At 36.0% G+C, this 13960-nt stretch overlaps 1 protein-coding gene across 2 annotated transcripts in view; it reads left to right on the top strand.

The window, feature by feature from the left end:
* LOC137619500 (inositol 2-dehydrogenase-like) overlaps window positions 1–13960 on the top strand; it is a 31966-nt gene that overhangs the window by 3336 nt on the left and 14670 nt on the right. The window contains exons 2-6 of one of the 2 annotated variants that reach the window (XM_068349592.1): window positions 558–646; window positions 2575–2672; window positions 7482–7644; window positions 8233–8380; window positions 8868–9027. In XM_068349592.1, coding sequence (XP_068205693.1) covers window positions 564–646; window positions 2575–2672; window positions 7482–7644; window positions 8233–8380; window positions 8868–9027 — 652 coding nt within the window. In that variant the 5' untranslated portion in view covers window positions 558–563. The remainder of the gene's footprint in view (window positions 1–557; window positions 647–2574; window positions 2673–7481; window positions 7645–8232; window positions 8381–8867; window positions 9028–13960) is intronic. The other variant, XM_068349593.1, reaches the window with a different exon arrangement.

Genomic DNA, 13960 nt, shown 5'->3' with positions numbered 1-13960 from the left:
AAACATTTCTAAAGAATAGTTGCAGTATCTCCCCAGCCGCTAAATATAGGCCTACCCATAATTTGTCCTTATATCCCCCCCCCCCCCCTTTCTCGCTTCCTTTCTTCAATGTTTCTGTCCATCTTATTCTAATTGCTGTCGTCATAGAGCAACTACAGCCTTACTGTCCCCCAAGTTGCAGAATTGTCCCGGCAGCTCCACTGTTTGGTCGTATTCCCAGATTCGATTAATCCTATTGATTCAGTATTTTACGATGTACGATTATTGATGACTCAAAGTCATTTAATCAATACTGTTTTTATGATGGTCTGAATTGCAATTGTGGGATATTTAAGTCTCCTCAGTAAGCACAGTTTCTTCATGGAATGTAACCATCTTTACGAAATTGATATATAATGGTCCTTGATGAGAAATAATAGTTTTTAAGTGAAAGATTGAGTTTAACCAAAATACCGAGAATTCACTTCTAAGCTTATCCAAATCTGATGAATGTCTTAAGAAAGTCTTCAGACTTTTTCTTTCAGTTTTGTAGAAATACAATTTTGTCTGATCGGTAGGAAACGATGGCCACTGACAGGTTTGCTGCACCATCCCCTTACACCCAGAAGAAGCCTGAGCACCATGCGACTGATTTCAAGCACCAAGAGTAAGTTACACTTTGATAAGATTATTATGCATTTTTTATTCAATATTGGCTGATTTTATTTTTTAATAAATTCTGACAGAAACTGTAAAAATACTGGATTTTGTTGGAAACCATCTTTTTAATGCCAAATGGTTTATGGATGATTATAAATTAAGGATTATAAATTAAGTTTCAATCTGATAAAAAGGTTTGCTCTGAAGCAGAAGACTTCAACCTAGATCTGTATGAGAAGAACTTGATGGTGTTCCGAGCAATTTTTTTTTTTTTTTTGTGGGATATTTGAAACATGTAAATGGTTTTTATTTAATAGGGAAGTGAAGCTTTATTTAAACAAGCTGATTGTACTGTATTTCATTTTTAGTTCATGAGAAATACACATCTGTAAGAAGTTTTACCCATACTCACAATAGCAGGCTTATTATGCCATGCTTTTGTACTTTCTTCGTGTGACTTATAGAAATAATTATACTATATACAAGTTCCCAGCACCATCTACTGGCAAATGAGAGAATCATTTTTGGGCAAACAACACTTTTAAACTGGAGGGGAAGAAGGGTCTTACACACCAATAAATTTTGTCATTTTCTCGTGAGATATCATTGTATATAAATTACCTTACTTGCAGTTACCGTTTCTGTCTTCTTCGATTGCACAAAAAAATTGTCTTATTGAGAAAGCCTTTTAAGATTCTCGGTGATCAATTTATTCTGAAGAGGTGCTTTAATTCTTTCATTCTACCTTGTTTCGAGTATTGTTCTCCTTCTGGTCTTCAGCTGCTGATTCTTATATTAATTTGTTAGACAAGAACTTAAAGCTTATTATATTTCCCATTACTGATTTAGATAATCTCAAGCACCATTGTTCAAATGGTTCGTTATGCATGTTGTATTAAGTGTTTTCTTAATTCTGATCATCCTTTACATTCAGATCTTGCTGGATAGTTCTATGCAGTTAATTCTAATAGGCAGGCCTTCTCCATCATGAGGCTCAATACTCAGTATTCTTGAAGTTTTATTCCAGCTGTGACCAAGTTGTGGAATGATCTTCCTAATATGGTAGTTGAATCGGTTGAACTTCAAGAGTTCAAAGTTGCAGCAAATGTTTTTATGTTGAACAGGCCTTTTTTAATGCTTACATATGAAATATTTGTTTTGATTTTGTTACTGTTTTCAAAATATTTGATTTAATTGTTCATTATTTCTCATATCTTTTATTTATTTCCTCATTTCTTTTCCTCACTGGGCTATATTTCTCTGTTTGAGCCCTTGGGCTTATAGCATATTGCTTTTCCAACTAGGGTGTAGCGTACCTAATGATAATAATAATAATAATAATAATAATAATAATAATAATAATAATAATAATAATAATAATAATAATAATAATAATAAAGTAAACTGACTTGGGTGATGATCATATGTACAGTCACATTCAGTAACCCAGTGGGTAATTCATTTCTAAACACTCGTAGTTTTACTTTACTTTAAGTGCTACTTTTTTAATGTTGTATTCATGATCTACACGCTCTCTGTATCCCTTGCTTGTTTTCCTCTAGTTTTCTTCATGCACAGTTTTTTATAAGAACATATAATTTTATAAGACGCATGAAACAATTTCAACTTAGTCTACTCGGGTGTGATCCTTCGAGTTTGACTGCTTCAAGCAATATTCTTTTGGAATGCAAGGGAAAATCTTGCACCTGCTTTCTACCATGTAGTCTATGCATTTACAAGCATGAAATACTCTCTCTCTCTCTCTCTCTCTCTCTCTCTCTCTCTCTCTCTCTCTCTCTCTCTCTCTCTCTCTCTCTCTCTCTCTCTCTGAGTTGTTGACCCCTTTAATATAAATATACTAAAATTTTTGCAAATGTTACTGCTAGTTTTAGCAATCAAGCATAATGATAGTGGTGACTATTACTTTCATTTTAGGTACCTAGCAGGAGCAGGTTTAATTGCCAGCAGAGCAAAAGACGTCCCTTTGCATCTCCAACACATTAACATCGCCCTATTTGCCCTTGGCAGAGCAGGTCAGTTGAGACAATTTCAGTAGATGATACAGTATGCTTAGATACATCTTTCCGTGTCAAATTGTCATATGAAATATTGTTGAGAAACTACCATTTGCTGTTGTTACTACAAACTAACTTGCAACTCTAATTTAAAAGTCAGATATTATAGGACCAAATAGGAAAAGTAACTCTATTTGAAATAAGAAAAAGATGCAAAGATTAGACTGACTATAAAAGATAAATAACACAATGATATAGACGTAGCCTACTATCTGCATAATTGTCAGTGAAATCCTTTCTCATTTGTTTTCCAATGGGTAATTGTATCAAACCATGTTATGCTTGAATTCAAAAGCCTATGGGAAAAGTAATTTTACCAGTCGTATTTCTATGTCTATCACGAGGACATCCCTTGGCGTTGTTGAAAAAGTTTTCAGAGTGGTATATGGTTCTCCAGTTGGGACATCTGATCATGCCTTGATTTCATTAGTAAAGAAGACTGGACAGCCTGACCCTGATGTATTATACTCATGTAAGATTTATATGGAATATCAAGCAGACTTAAATGGGATTTTGTATGATCTTTTGGGCTTGAATTGGTCACAATTGTAAAGTAGTGTTGATCCTGTTGTCTCTTTGGATGAGAATCTAGTCAACATAATTGATAGGCGCATCCCTTCTCGTGTGCTAAGGTACCGATTGAAGGACAAACCATGGTTCAGTGATGATTGTAGATGTGCTTATTTGGAGAAGGAGGCCTATCATCTTTGGAAAGGTAACAGATCAGATTTGACCTGGAATAACTGTACTCAGCTTAGAGCTTTTGCTTAGAGAGTTTATGCTTCAACTGAAAAGGAATACAATTTAACCATAAAAGAAACCCTTTCTGGTACAACCCAGGAGCATAAGTGGTGGACTATCCTTAAATCTGCACTCTTTGGTGTAGATGCAACAGTTATTTCTTTACTTAAACCAGATGGCTCTGTCACTCACTGTCCAAAGGAAAAGGCAACCCTTTTGGCTAATGTGTTTGACAGTAAGCAGAGTAATGAGAAACTCGAACTTCCTCACGGATAAAATCACTGCCAAATCTTTGCTCACACAGCATCAATAACGCTTAAAACGCTTCCAGAACGCTAAAATCACTGCAAGATCTTTTCTCATGAAGGTTCGACCTGAGCCAGTACGAGGGGCAAAGTTACCACTTCTGCCACTCATCCTACCATGTTTAAATGCTTTTAACTTTAAATGTGTACGTATATAAATAAAATGGCAAACATATAAAGTACTTTAATGTTGTTACTGCTCCTAAAATATTTCATTTTAATTGTTCATTACCTCTCTTGTAGTGTATTTATTTCTTCCTGTTTTCCTGAGGCTAAACTAAGTAGTTTAGGTTTTCGATCTCGGAAAATTAAAGTTCTCTTGATGGATCTTGATGCTTATGGAGGTGCAGACCCAAATGGCATTTCTCCTTTGTTTTTTTTATAAAGACTGGAGATTTCTGAGCTCCAAAGTTAACTGTTATTTTGCACAAGTTAGCAAGAAGAGGAGCTTTTAGCACTTGTTGGAGAATTTGTAATGTTACTCCACTATGTAAATGTGTTTGCGGTAGCTCAAGTCCAACTGATTACCGCCCAGTGTCCGTAACTCCTATGTTATATAAAGTTTTTTAACGTCTTTTGGCAAAACGTCTTAATGGGTTTGTTGAAGGTAATAATCTGTTCCCTAGTTTGCAATTTGGCTTTCGTAAAGACCTTGGAGCATGTGATGCCCTTCTTACAATCTCCAATGCTTTACAAAAATCCCTTGATTGTGATCAGGAAGTTCGTATGATTGGCCTTGATTTTAGTGCTGCCTTTGACTGTGTTATTCATGAGGCTTCATACTGGACAAAACCTAAGAGGTGATTAATCTCTTCCCTATTATTATTGTAGCTCCTACTAAAGATTTAGGGTAGCCAGTTTGTGGATTAGATGACTGTGTTGCCATTTACACTAAAAATTTAGATTTTCTACCTCGTGATTCATATGGAAGGGCTGTACATCAGTAGACGCTATCTGATTCCCAACGTGGGGGCTATATGCATGTCTACTGATGTTAGCCATCACATACGGGTTAATGCAATTCTTGTAGATTATGTAACACCTGAACTTCTCGTCAATGGAACAGACCTGTCGTCTTTGGAATGGAATGGAATGCAATGCAGTTGTGTGAAGAGTTCCATTAAGTAAACCAGTGGCGTCATCAACAGTTTAGAACTCATTTGCATTACCTTCTACTTCACTCAGTTCTTTAAATTTATCTGTTGGCTCTATCAAATCACCATCGAGGCGAGCCATTTGTACTTGTAATTACTGTTGGGACATGATCACCTATATAGCCTACCAGTCATACAATGTTCTTCAGTGAAAGTTAGCTAGACAGTTGGAGCTCAATATTGAAAGATCTGTACCAACCGTGTGTCACACAATTGTACATAATTCCTATTGTATATATTATGCTTGTATGTGCGCTCTTCCCTCGCACTAAAAAGAACCTGAATGATCATGTCTCCGGTTTTGCTCTGAACTTTGTCTGTCCCTCGAACATGCCATGTCCTGTTGCCTTGCCGTTTTGTATATAAGGAGAGTGTTCCACAATAATATAACTCAACGCCTCCAACCTGCCTTAGAGTTCACAACTCCTCTCCCGGCGCCGTCACATTGGTGACCCCGGAGTGACTCGCTCCTCCCGCCTCCCCATCCCCCCTACACCTCTCACCGTTACTATGACGCCGTCAACGCATACCTTCTGCAGCAGTACTCGCCGTCGCCGGCCGCCCGTATAGCAACGCCTTTTCAGCTCTCTCAACAACCGTTGGGGGACCAAAGGGCTTCGCTCACCCTCGGGAAAATGACCAGTATCACTCGCCTGCAACCTGCCGCAGACGGCTCTCCTCGTGATGTGAACCCACTTCATGACTTTCAAACCTCCATCAACGCCTCCACTCGTGACGAAGAGGACATCTATTCAACTTCAACCGAAGCTGACGTGAATGTCGTAGGACACGCCTATGAATGCCGTAGGACATACACGCCTATGAACGCCGTAGGCCTATGAATGCCGTAGGATATACTCGCCTATGAATGCCGTAGGATATACTCGCCTATGAATGCCGTAGGCCTATGAATGCCGTAGGACACACACGCCTATGAATGCCGTAGGACACACTCGCCTATGAATGCCGTAGGACACACTCGCCTACCCCGTGACGAGCGTTCCACTCTCCTTATATACAAAACGGCAAGGCAACAGGACATGGCATGTTCGAGGGACAGACAAAGTTCAGAGCAAAACCGGAGACATGATCATTCAGGTTCTTTTTAGTGCGAGGGAAGAGCGCACATACAAGCATAATATATACAATAGGAATTATGTACAATTGTGTGACACACGGTTGGTACAGATCATTGCATGAAAAAGTACCTGCCTGGATATGGAAGTGAGTAGGCTTACCTTTATTTAGAACACCAATATCTTAATTTTCTATTAGTGATGCTAGCAGATTTGAGTTTGCTAAGACATCTCCCACAACGAATGTCTTTTGTTCATGTTATCCACGAGAAGAAATGGTTGAGGGAGTTGGTTTATCACTTCAGCCACATCCTCATTGGAGAAGCTGTTATTAGGAGGCTAATAGAGTGAACATGTGGTACATTTCTTAATTAAACCTATTTGGGCTGCTGCCTCTTGTAGAATAGTACATTGATCCAAAAGTTTTTGGCTACATAGATCTAAATTTTTTGGGGAATGTCACGGCGATTATACGTGAGACTTCTGCCATGACTTCTCTGAAAATTGCATGGTGTTCTGTAACTGACGTTTTCTCTAGGGCATTGGGTAAAAACATCTAGCATTGTTTCTTGTAGACATGCAACTATAGGAGAATGGTCATCAATTAGGAGCTTCAGCTCTTCATATTTAGCCCTCCCACCTTAACAGTTCCATTGCAAGATTGGATAAAAAATAATAATTCTATTTTTGGAAGACTCCTTAGATGAAGACCTTCTATTTGAGTTCTTTGAATTGATAGGAATCTCTGATATCCTCTTTTTGAAAGTAAGTCTTGCTAAGCTTGGTTTAACAGTGAAAAGGAGAAGAGGGGATGGACAGCAAGGTGGGAGACGGTTGATAAAATATGAAGGAGGTTGAAGTAATAATAAACAACAGAAAGAATATGAGAGAGATTTTTTAGTCAAACTAGGAAAAATTATTCCCCAGTTCGAGAACCCTTTTGTCCATCACAAGTCTTCAACACGGAAATGATATTCTGTGTTGAAGCCAAATGACTATGTCAAGACACTCTCGTTAAGAGGGTAGTAGGTAAAAATTGAAGTATTTTCAATATTTCAAATTGATATATTTTACATGAATTCCATGGGCATGTAGCGCAGTTAGTGCACCTCTTGCAATACAGTGTAAGTATTACTTAACAGTGTTTATAGTGTCCCTTCAGCTCTTTTATAAAAACACTTTTTAGTCCTATACTTTACTTCATTTAGAGATTTCTTTCTTCCCTCATGCTGTCCAGCCCCATAAGTTTAACCTCATAGTAAACAGAGGGGCTTTACCCCCAAGGATGGTCCTTAGGGTTGAATGATTTTTACAGGACAAAAAATGGTCTATATGATCAAAATGCATAAATTCCAAATGTTATATATGAAAACTGTGTATACAATACATCGTAAGATTACTTTATGCTCTAAATTTCTTGTCATCCATGATAAATGGAAGGGGCTGCTACATAAGCCTGTATCTCACAGAAAGCTGGATTCTATCCTTTAGGTTCGATACACATGAATAATGTGATGAAGAATTCCAGACTGACCTTGAAGTATATAGTTGAACCTGACCCCCAGAAGCTGTTAAGAGTCCAGAAACAATGGAAACTGCCAAATTCCGCCTTACTTGCACCCGAAGAAGCAGAAAAAGTATTTCAGGATCCCAGGTATGTCTTATACTTCACATTTATTTCTCCTGTATGTTCTTTTGTGAACATATGTATGTATATATGTATGTATATATATATATATATATATATATATATATATATATATATATATATATATATATATATATATATATATGTATGTGTTCAGTAGAAGGTAATGCTCTTCCTTTCTCTTTATATCATACTGAGTGCATTAGGTTAGCTGTCCCCTGTTGGTTAATTCATAAAGTTAATGTTGTTCCATGTAAGTATGTGTTACAGAAAATTTTCTTTGATGATGTTTTTATTATACAAGAATCTTTTTTGTTAGATCTGGCTCCTATTTTTTCCATTTGCACGTAAGATAAAAATATCAATTGCTACCTTGACATATGGACGAAATGAAGTACTTGGTTATCCACATCCTTAGCCTTCACATTAAAGTAGAAAAGCTTTTTGGTATGAGAAGTCGTAAAGATCAGATTTAGGATTAGAGTTTTCTTTGATGGATGAGTTACCATAACTGGGAGTCTTGTAGAAGGCAATAACTTAAGAAAAACTCTTAAAACCATGATAACTTTAGTTTGATGACCCCCATTTCTTCAGTATCCATGGCATCATCATAGCTACACCAACATACATGCACAGAGATCTGGTTATAAAGGGACTGAAATCTGGGAAGGCTGTCCTGTGTGAGAAACCTATTGCTGAAAACTTGAATGAAACTCGAGAATGCTACGAGATTGCAAAGGAGGTAACTTTCTTCCGTAGAATTTGAAAATCATATAACAATAACTCATGTCCCTCTATTTCACATTTGTTTTATAAATTATTATAGTAGATTATGTTTTTTTACCTCATAGTACCTCTTAGTAAAATGATTTTTATACAGTAATATTTTTCAGATTTTATTTAATCACTTACAAGTCTAGGAGGATAGCAGGAAAGGCTTTATTTACAAATGAAGAAGAAAAATCAAATATCTCAACCCTGAATTTAGAGTCCTTTTTTTTGAAAATCCGTTTGCAAATTTGCATGTTAAACGTTCATATTTGGAAAATAATTTGTACTTCTAACACCATTTATGATTGCATTATTGTGTTAATGAAATGATATATCTTTCTCTTCAAATTACTGAAGTGGAATGCTTGCAGTTTCTGTTTTCTTGAATTCTCGAGTCTCCCAGTTTTCCTATTGAACCATCTGCTGAGGTAATGGCAAGTATTATCTTCCCTTTCCAGATGCAAAAGCCACTGTTATGTGCCTTTAATCGTCGGTTTGATCCAAGTTTCAAAGAATTACAGAGACGTGTACATTCAGGGTCCATTGGACAAATCCATATGGTTAAAACTGTAGCAAGAGATTCCCCTCTTCCTTCTATTGACTATCTAAAGATATCAGGTAATAGTGTATATTTGTATTTTTATTTTTGTTATATTTTTCATTTCCATTATCCAGTACCAGGTTTAATTGTCTGAGTTACATGAGAGTTTGAAGTATAAAGTGATAAAGTGTCAAAGAATTTAGATAAATTGTATAGAATGATAATATACACCTTAATGCACTGAAGGCATTACTTAAGGTCTTTGCAGCATTTTTTCAGCCTTCAGCTGCACTTGCGTTATATTCTTCTACTTTACCTCCGTTCTTGCTTCCTTTCTTCCATCTTGTCCCACATCTTCTAACTTTCACTTCATAATGTAACTCTACGGTTTTACTTTTGATGCACTTGGGTGCTGAATACACGGGCTATATTGCCCAATTCTGAAAATACTTCTTCATCCAATCTAAGATAATATGAACTCAGGTAATAAGATCCACAACTAGAATAGTAAAGGTTATAACCTAAAGGATCAAGTGTTCTAGGCTTTCCAGTTTTAAAACAGTATTTAGCAACCGTGGCAACTAAATATTAGTTGTTTAATCACCAACCTTCTATACATTTGCTTAATGCATGTTTTTATACAATGTCCACTCCATAAGATTATGCACTAAAAATTATATGCTTTATGATCAAAATTCACTTTACAGATCTCCAAGATTATGTATCTTTAACTAAATTCCTACTGGCCATCAGAGGCAGATTTTTTTTTTCTGCTAGAAGATATGTTGAATCTTAAATCATTGTATATACAACTGTTTACACGCACAGTGTGCAGGTGCTATATGATCCAAATTCTGGCATAAATTTACATTCGGTACTAATCAAAACGTTACCAGTGACTGATTTGAATGCAAAAGATCAATCAAAATGCTATTCCAAATTATTTTTAAGAGATTTTATATATATCCTACATGAAGATGACAGACAAGGGAGAATCTGCTCATTGTTGATTACATTCGAAATTAAAGCAGATATCGCAACCTTGTTTGTTATAACACCAAAGGAATATGTGATTACTACGTCCAAGCAATTGCCAGATTTAAGTGTGAACTCATTTATGATTTTCCTGTAGCCTGATTCAGTAGCAGTTAAAAGTTCTTGTAGCAACGAAATTCAACTAATCCCTGTGGTGTGCATTGAAATCATCAACAAACACAACAGAACTTTGTATGAGCTTATATCTTAGCCAAGGTGCCCAGGAAACTTTAAAGCAAAGTTTTGAGTGTGATTTATGGAACACAAAAGTTATTACGCTTGCCTTAAACCTTTATAACTTGAATGTCATACCATCCACATTCACATCAGGTCTCTGAAGTGTCAGAATCAAAGTGTTATTATTATTATTACTTGCTAAGCTACAACCCTAGTTGGAAAAGCACGATGCCATAAGCCCGGGGGCCCCAACAGGGAAAATAGCTCAATGAGGAAAGGAGACAGGAAAAATAAAATATTCTAAGAAAAGTAACAACATTAAAATAAATATTTTCTATATAAACTATAAAAACTTTAACAAAACAAGTGGAAGAGAAATAAGACAGAATAGTGTGCCCGAGTGTACCCTCAAGCAAGATAACTCTGACCCCAAGACAGTGGAAGACTGTGGTACAGAGGCTATGGCACTACCCAAGACTAGAGAACAATGGTTTAATTTTGGAGTGTCCTTCTCCTAGAAGAGCTGCTTACCATAGGTAAAGTGTCTCTTCTACCCTTACCAAGAAGAAAGTGGCCACTGAACAATTACACAGCAGTGGTTAACCATTTGATAGAAGAATTGTTTGGTAATATGAGTGTTGTCAGACGTATGAGGTCAGAGGAGAATATGTAAAGAATAGGCAAGACTATTCGGTGTGTGTGTAGGCAAAGGGAAAATTAACCGCAACCAGAGAGAAGGATCCAATGTAGCACTGTCTGGCTAGTCAAAGAACCCAATAACTCTACCGGTAGTATTTCAACGGGTGGCTGGTGCCCTGGCCAACCTACTATCTATTCACTCCTATTATTCATTAGTATCATGCTTGCATATGAATAAGATAACTTTTGAAAATATTACCTTGCTCGAGTGGAGACACCAGTGTGTCTGCACAGTGTCTAAATGTAACTATAAAGTCACTGATAATACTAGGTAGTCCATGGATAACATAATATACCAACCGAAACTAATGCCGTTATGAAAGTATTGGTCTAGGATTATGCTTAATACCTCTAAGCAGTATAAAGTTGGCAGTATAAGAGTTAGAACCTAAAAAATGACATGATACTTATTTGCAAACTTAACAATAGTGATAAGAAAAACAATACCAACATGACTATGCAAAAATAAAAGAACAAATCATTCACAAAAAAAAAAAAAAAAAAAAAAAAAAAAAAAAAAAAAAAAAAAAAAAGGTGGCTGATTGTCTTTCTACTGGACGGGAGATCGAGTCTCACTCAAACTCGACAATTTCTTGAAGGTGTCGGCAACCTCACCATCCTTGTCAGCTAAGGACGAAGGTTTGAGAGAGCCTATAGTCCTATCTGCTGAATCATCAGCAGCCATTGCTTGGACCTCCCTAGTCCTAAATATGTATCATACCTATAGTCAATTTTTTTTAGCGAGGAAGATTTGCACTGACTCGCAGCGGTGCCCTTTTAGCTCGGAAACGTTTCCTGGTCGCTGGTTGGTTGGACAAGATAATTCTAACCAATCAGGTAGCACGAAACTTTTTCCGAGGTAAAAGGGCACCGCTGCGAGTCGGTGCAAATGCGCCTCATTAAAAAAAATGAGTATAGTGATGTCAGGTGTGTGTGGAAAGAGGAGAATGAGTAAGGGATACTGTATCTCAGACTATTCAAGTGTTTGTGTAGGCGAAGAGAAAAAGAGAAGGATCTAAAAGCAAACTGGCTTTCTAGTCTTTAAACGAACTGAGATCTCTCTGGTGGTAGCAACTCGCTTGTGCCTTGCAAAATAACTTTTTGCCTACTAATCTGGAAATCCATCTCAAAAGCTGAGAAGAAACTAGCTACCATCCATAGTTTGATATTAGTTACGTTTAATCAGCCTTTGCGTGGTCTACATGACCATAGGAGTAAGGGGGCTGGGTTGGGGTGCTATAGCCCCCCATTTTTTTTTTTTTTTTTTACCGATAATTTATTTTTCTATCTTTTCCTTCAGATAAGATTAAAAGATATTAAACTCCATAAATTTAGTAACTCAGAAAAGATTCAAAGACATTGAATTGCATAAATTTAGTAACTAATTCTTCATAAGAATTATCATTCAAAAGCAATATCTCGAATAGAAGGTTTTTGGTAACATGCATTTCCATGTTAGAGTATATGCATATATATATATATATATATATATATATATATATATATATTTATATATATATATATATATATATATATATATATGACACATACAGTATATATGTGTATACACACACACACACACACATATATATATATATATATATATATATATATATATATATATATATATATATATATACATACACCATCAAATCTTCTTAACTCGTGAATCCATTATCTTCTCTTCCTCCCCTTGCTTCGTTTGCAATCTCTATGGACTCATTCTCTTATTCATAATGTCCATATATCCTCTGTCCTTCTCATTATATGTCCTGCACACGTCTATTTCTTATTCTTAAATGTTGTTAGAATATCATCTACTTTAGTTTGCTCCCGTTCATGTTTCTCTTTTTCTGTCTCTTAGTGTTATTCCCATCATTATTCTTTCATTAGCTTGGAGTTGTAACTAGCTTATGTTTTAATGCTTTACGGTTCCAAAGTTGATAATGGTAGGACCCTCTGGTTAAATGTTTTTCTTTTTAAAGAAAGTGACATTTTATCTTTCATAATCTCTTTTTTTTTTTAATCAAAATCTCTCCATCCTATGTTTCGTTCTGTCAGTTTCGGTCTCATGTCCTGGGGAACACATAGTATTTGTCCTATGTATGTATATTCATTAACAACCTCTAGAGGTTCGTTCTTAATCCTTATTTGTTGTTTCTGCATGGTCTTTGATGGGTTTTCATTACCTCTAAAGTTTTGACAGAATCAAAAGCTTTTTCAAAGCCTTTAAATGTCATACATAGTGGTTTGTATTTTCTTCTATAAACTAAAAATTAGACGAAATTAAAAAAAAATTGTGTGTAAAACATTGCAGGCTCAGAAAACAGGTAACCCTAACTTGATCGATATTGGGAATGAGTTTATAGCAAAGAATTAACATCGTTAGCATGTTTTTGGTAAAATCATCAAGTATGCCTAGAGGTATTTTATGATAGTTATTGTGTACAAATTGTAATTGGTCACATAAAAATCGCCAAAAATATGATTTACTTGTTGCTACAGTCTGCTGTCAGATGCCAGGAAATTGCATCCAAGGGTGTTTTCTCGTATAAAAAAATTCTGGGAAAGGCCCCCAGGACCAACCTCCCCAGTCGTCAGTGACTTCTCAAACTTTAGTCCCCCTCTCAAAAAGACGTTCCTACGACCCTGATCTATCAAATGAAATAGCATCCACAATCAGTTTAAATCCCATTGTAGATACTATTGGGCATTGATCCAAGCCCATAAAAGACTGGTGCCACAACACTCGTACTTTGTTTGCCTTCCAAACCACTTTCACATCTAGTAAACCAAAATATCATCACCATGTTTGATAAAATATTCGATTCTTTTGTGAAATAGTCAAAGTAAAGAGCACAAACAAATTAGAATTTATTCAACAAAAATCTCCACAAGCTCATAATCTATACATTGATAAAATATTAATCTAACTGAATACAGTTTGAATTATGAATTGCGTTTATAATTTACAATTTATTGTAATGAAGATCGAGTTGCTGCGCCTTGCCATGAGGAAAAACCCGCCAAATTTGTGGGATACAAATTTTCTCCTCCCGATGTTCATGATTATCACAACTAATTTAAGGACCTAAAAAT

This window comes from Palaemon carinicauda, chromosome 26, assembly GCF_036898095.1.
Source record: "Palaemon carinicauda isolate YSFRI2023 chromosome 26, ASM3689809v2, whole genome shotgun sequence".
NCBI lineage: Eukaryota > Metazoa > Arthropoda > Malacostraca > Decapoda > Palaemonidae > Palaemon > Palaemon carinicauda.
The sequence above is the reverse complement of the archived record's forward strand: the minus strand, read 5'-3'. Positions and strand labels throughout refer to the sequence as shown.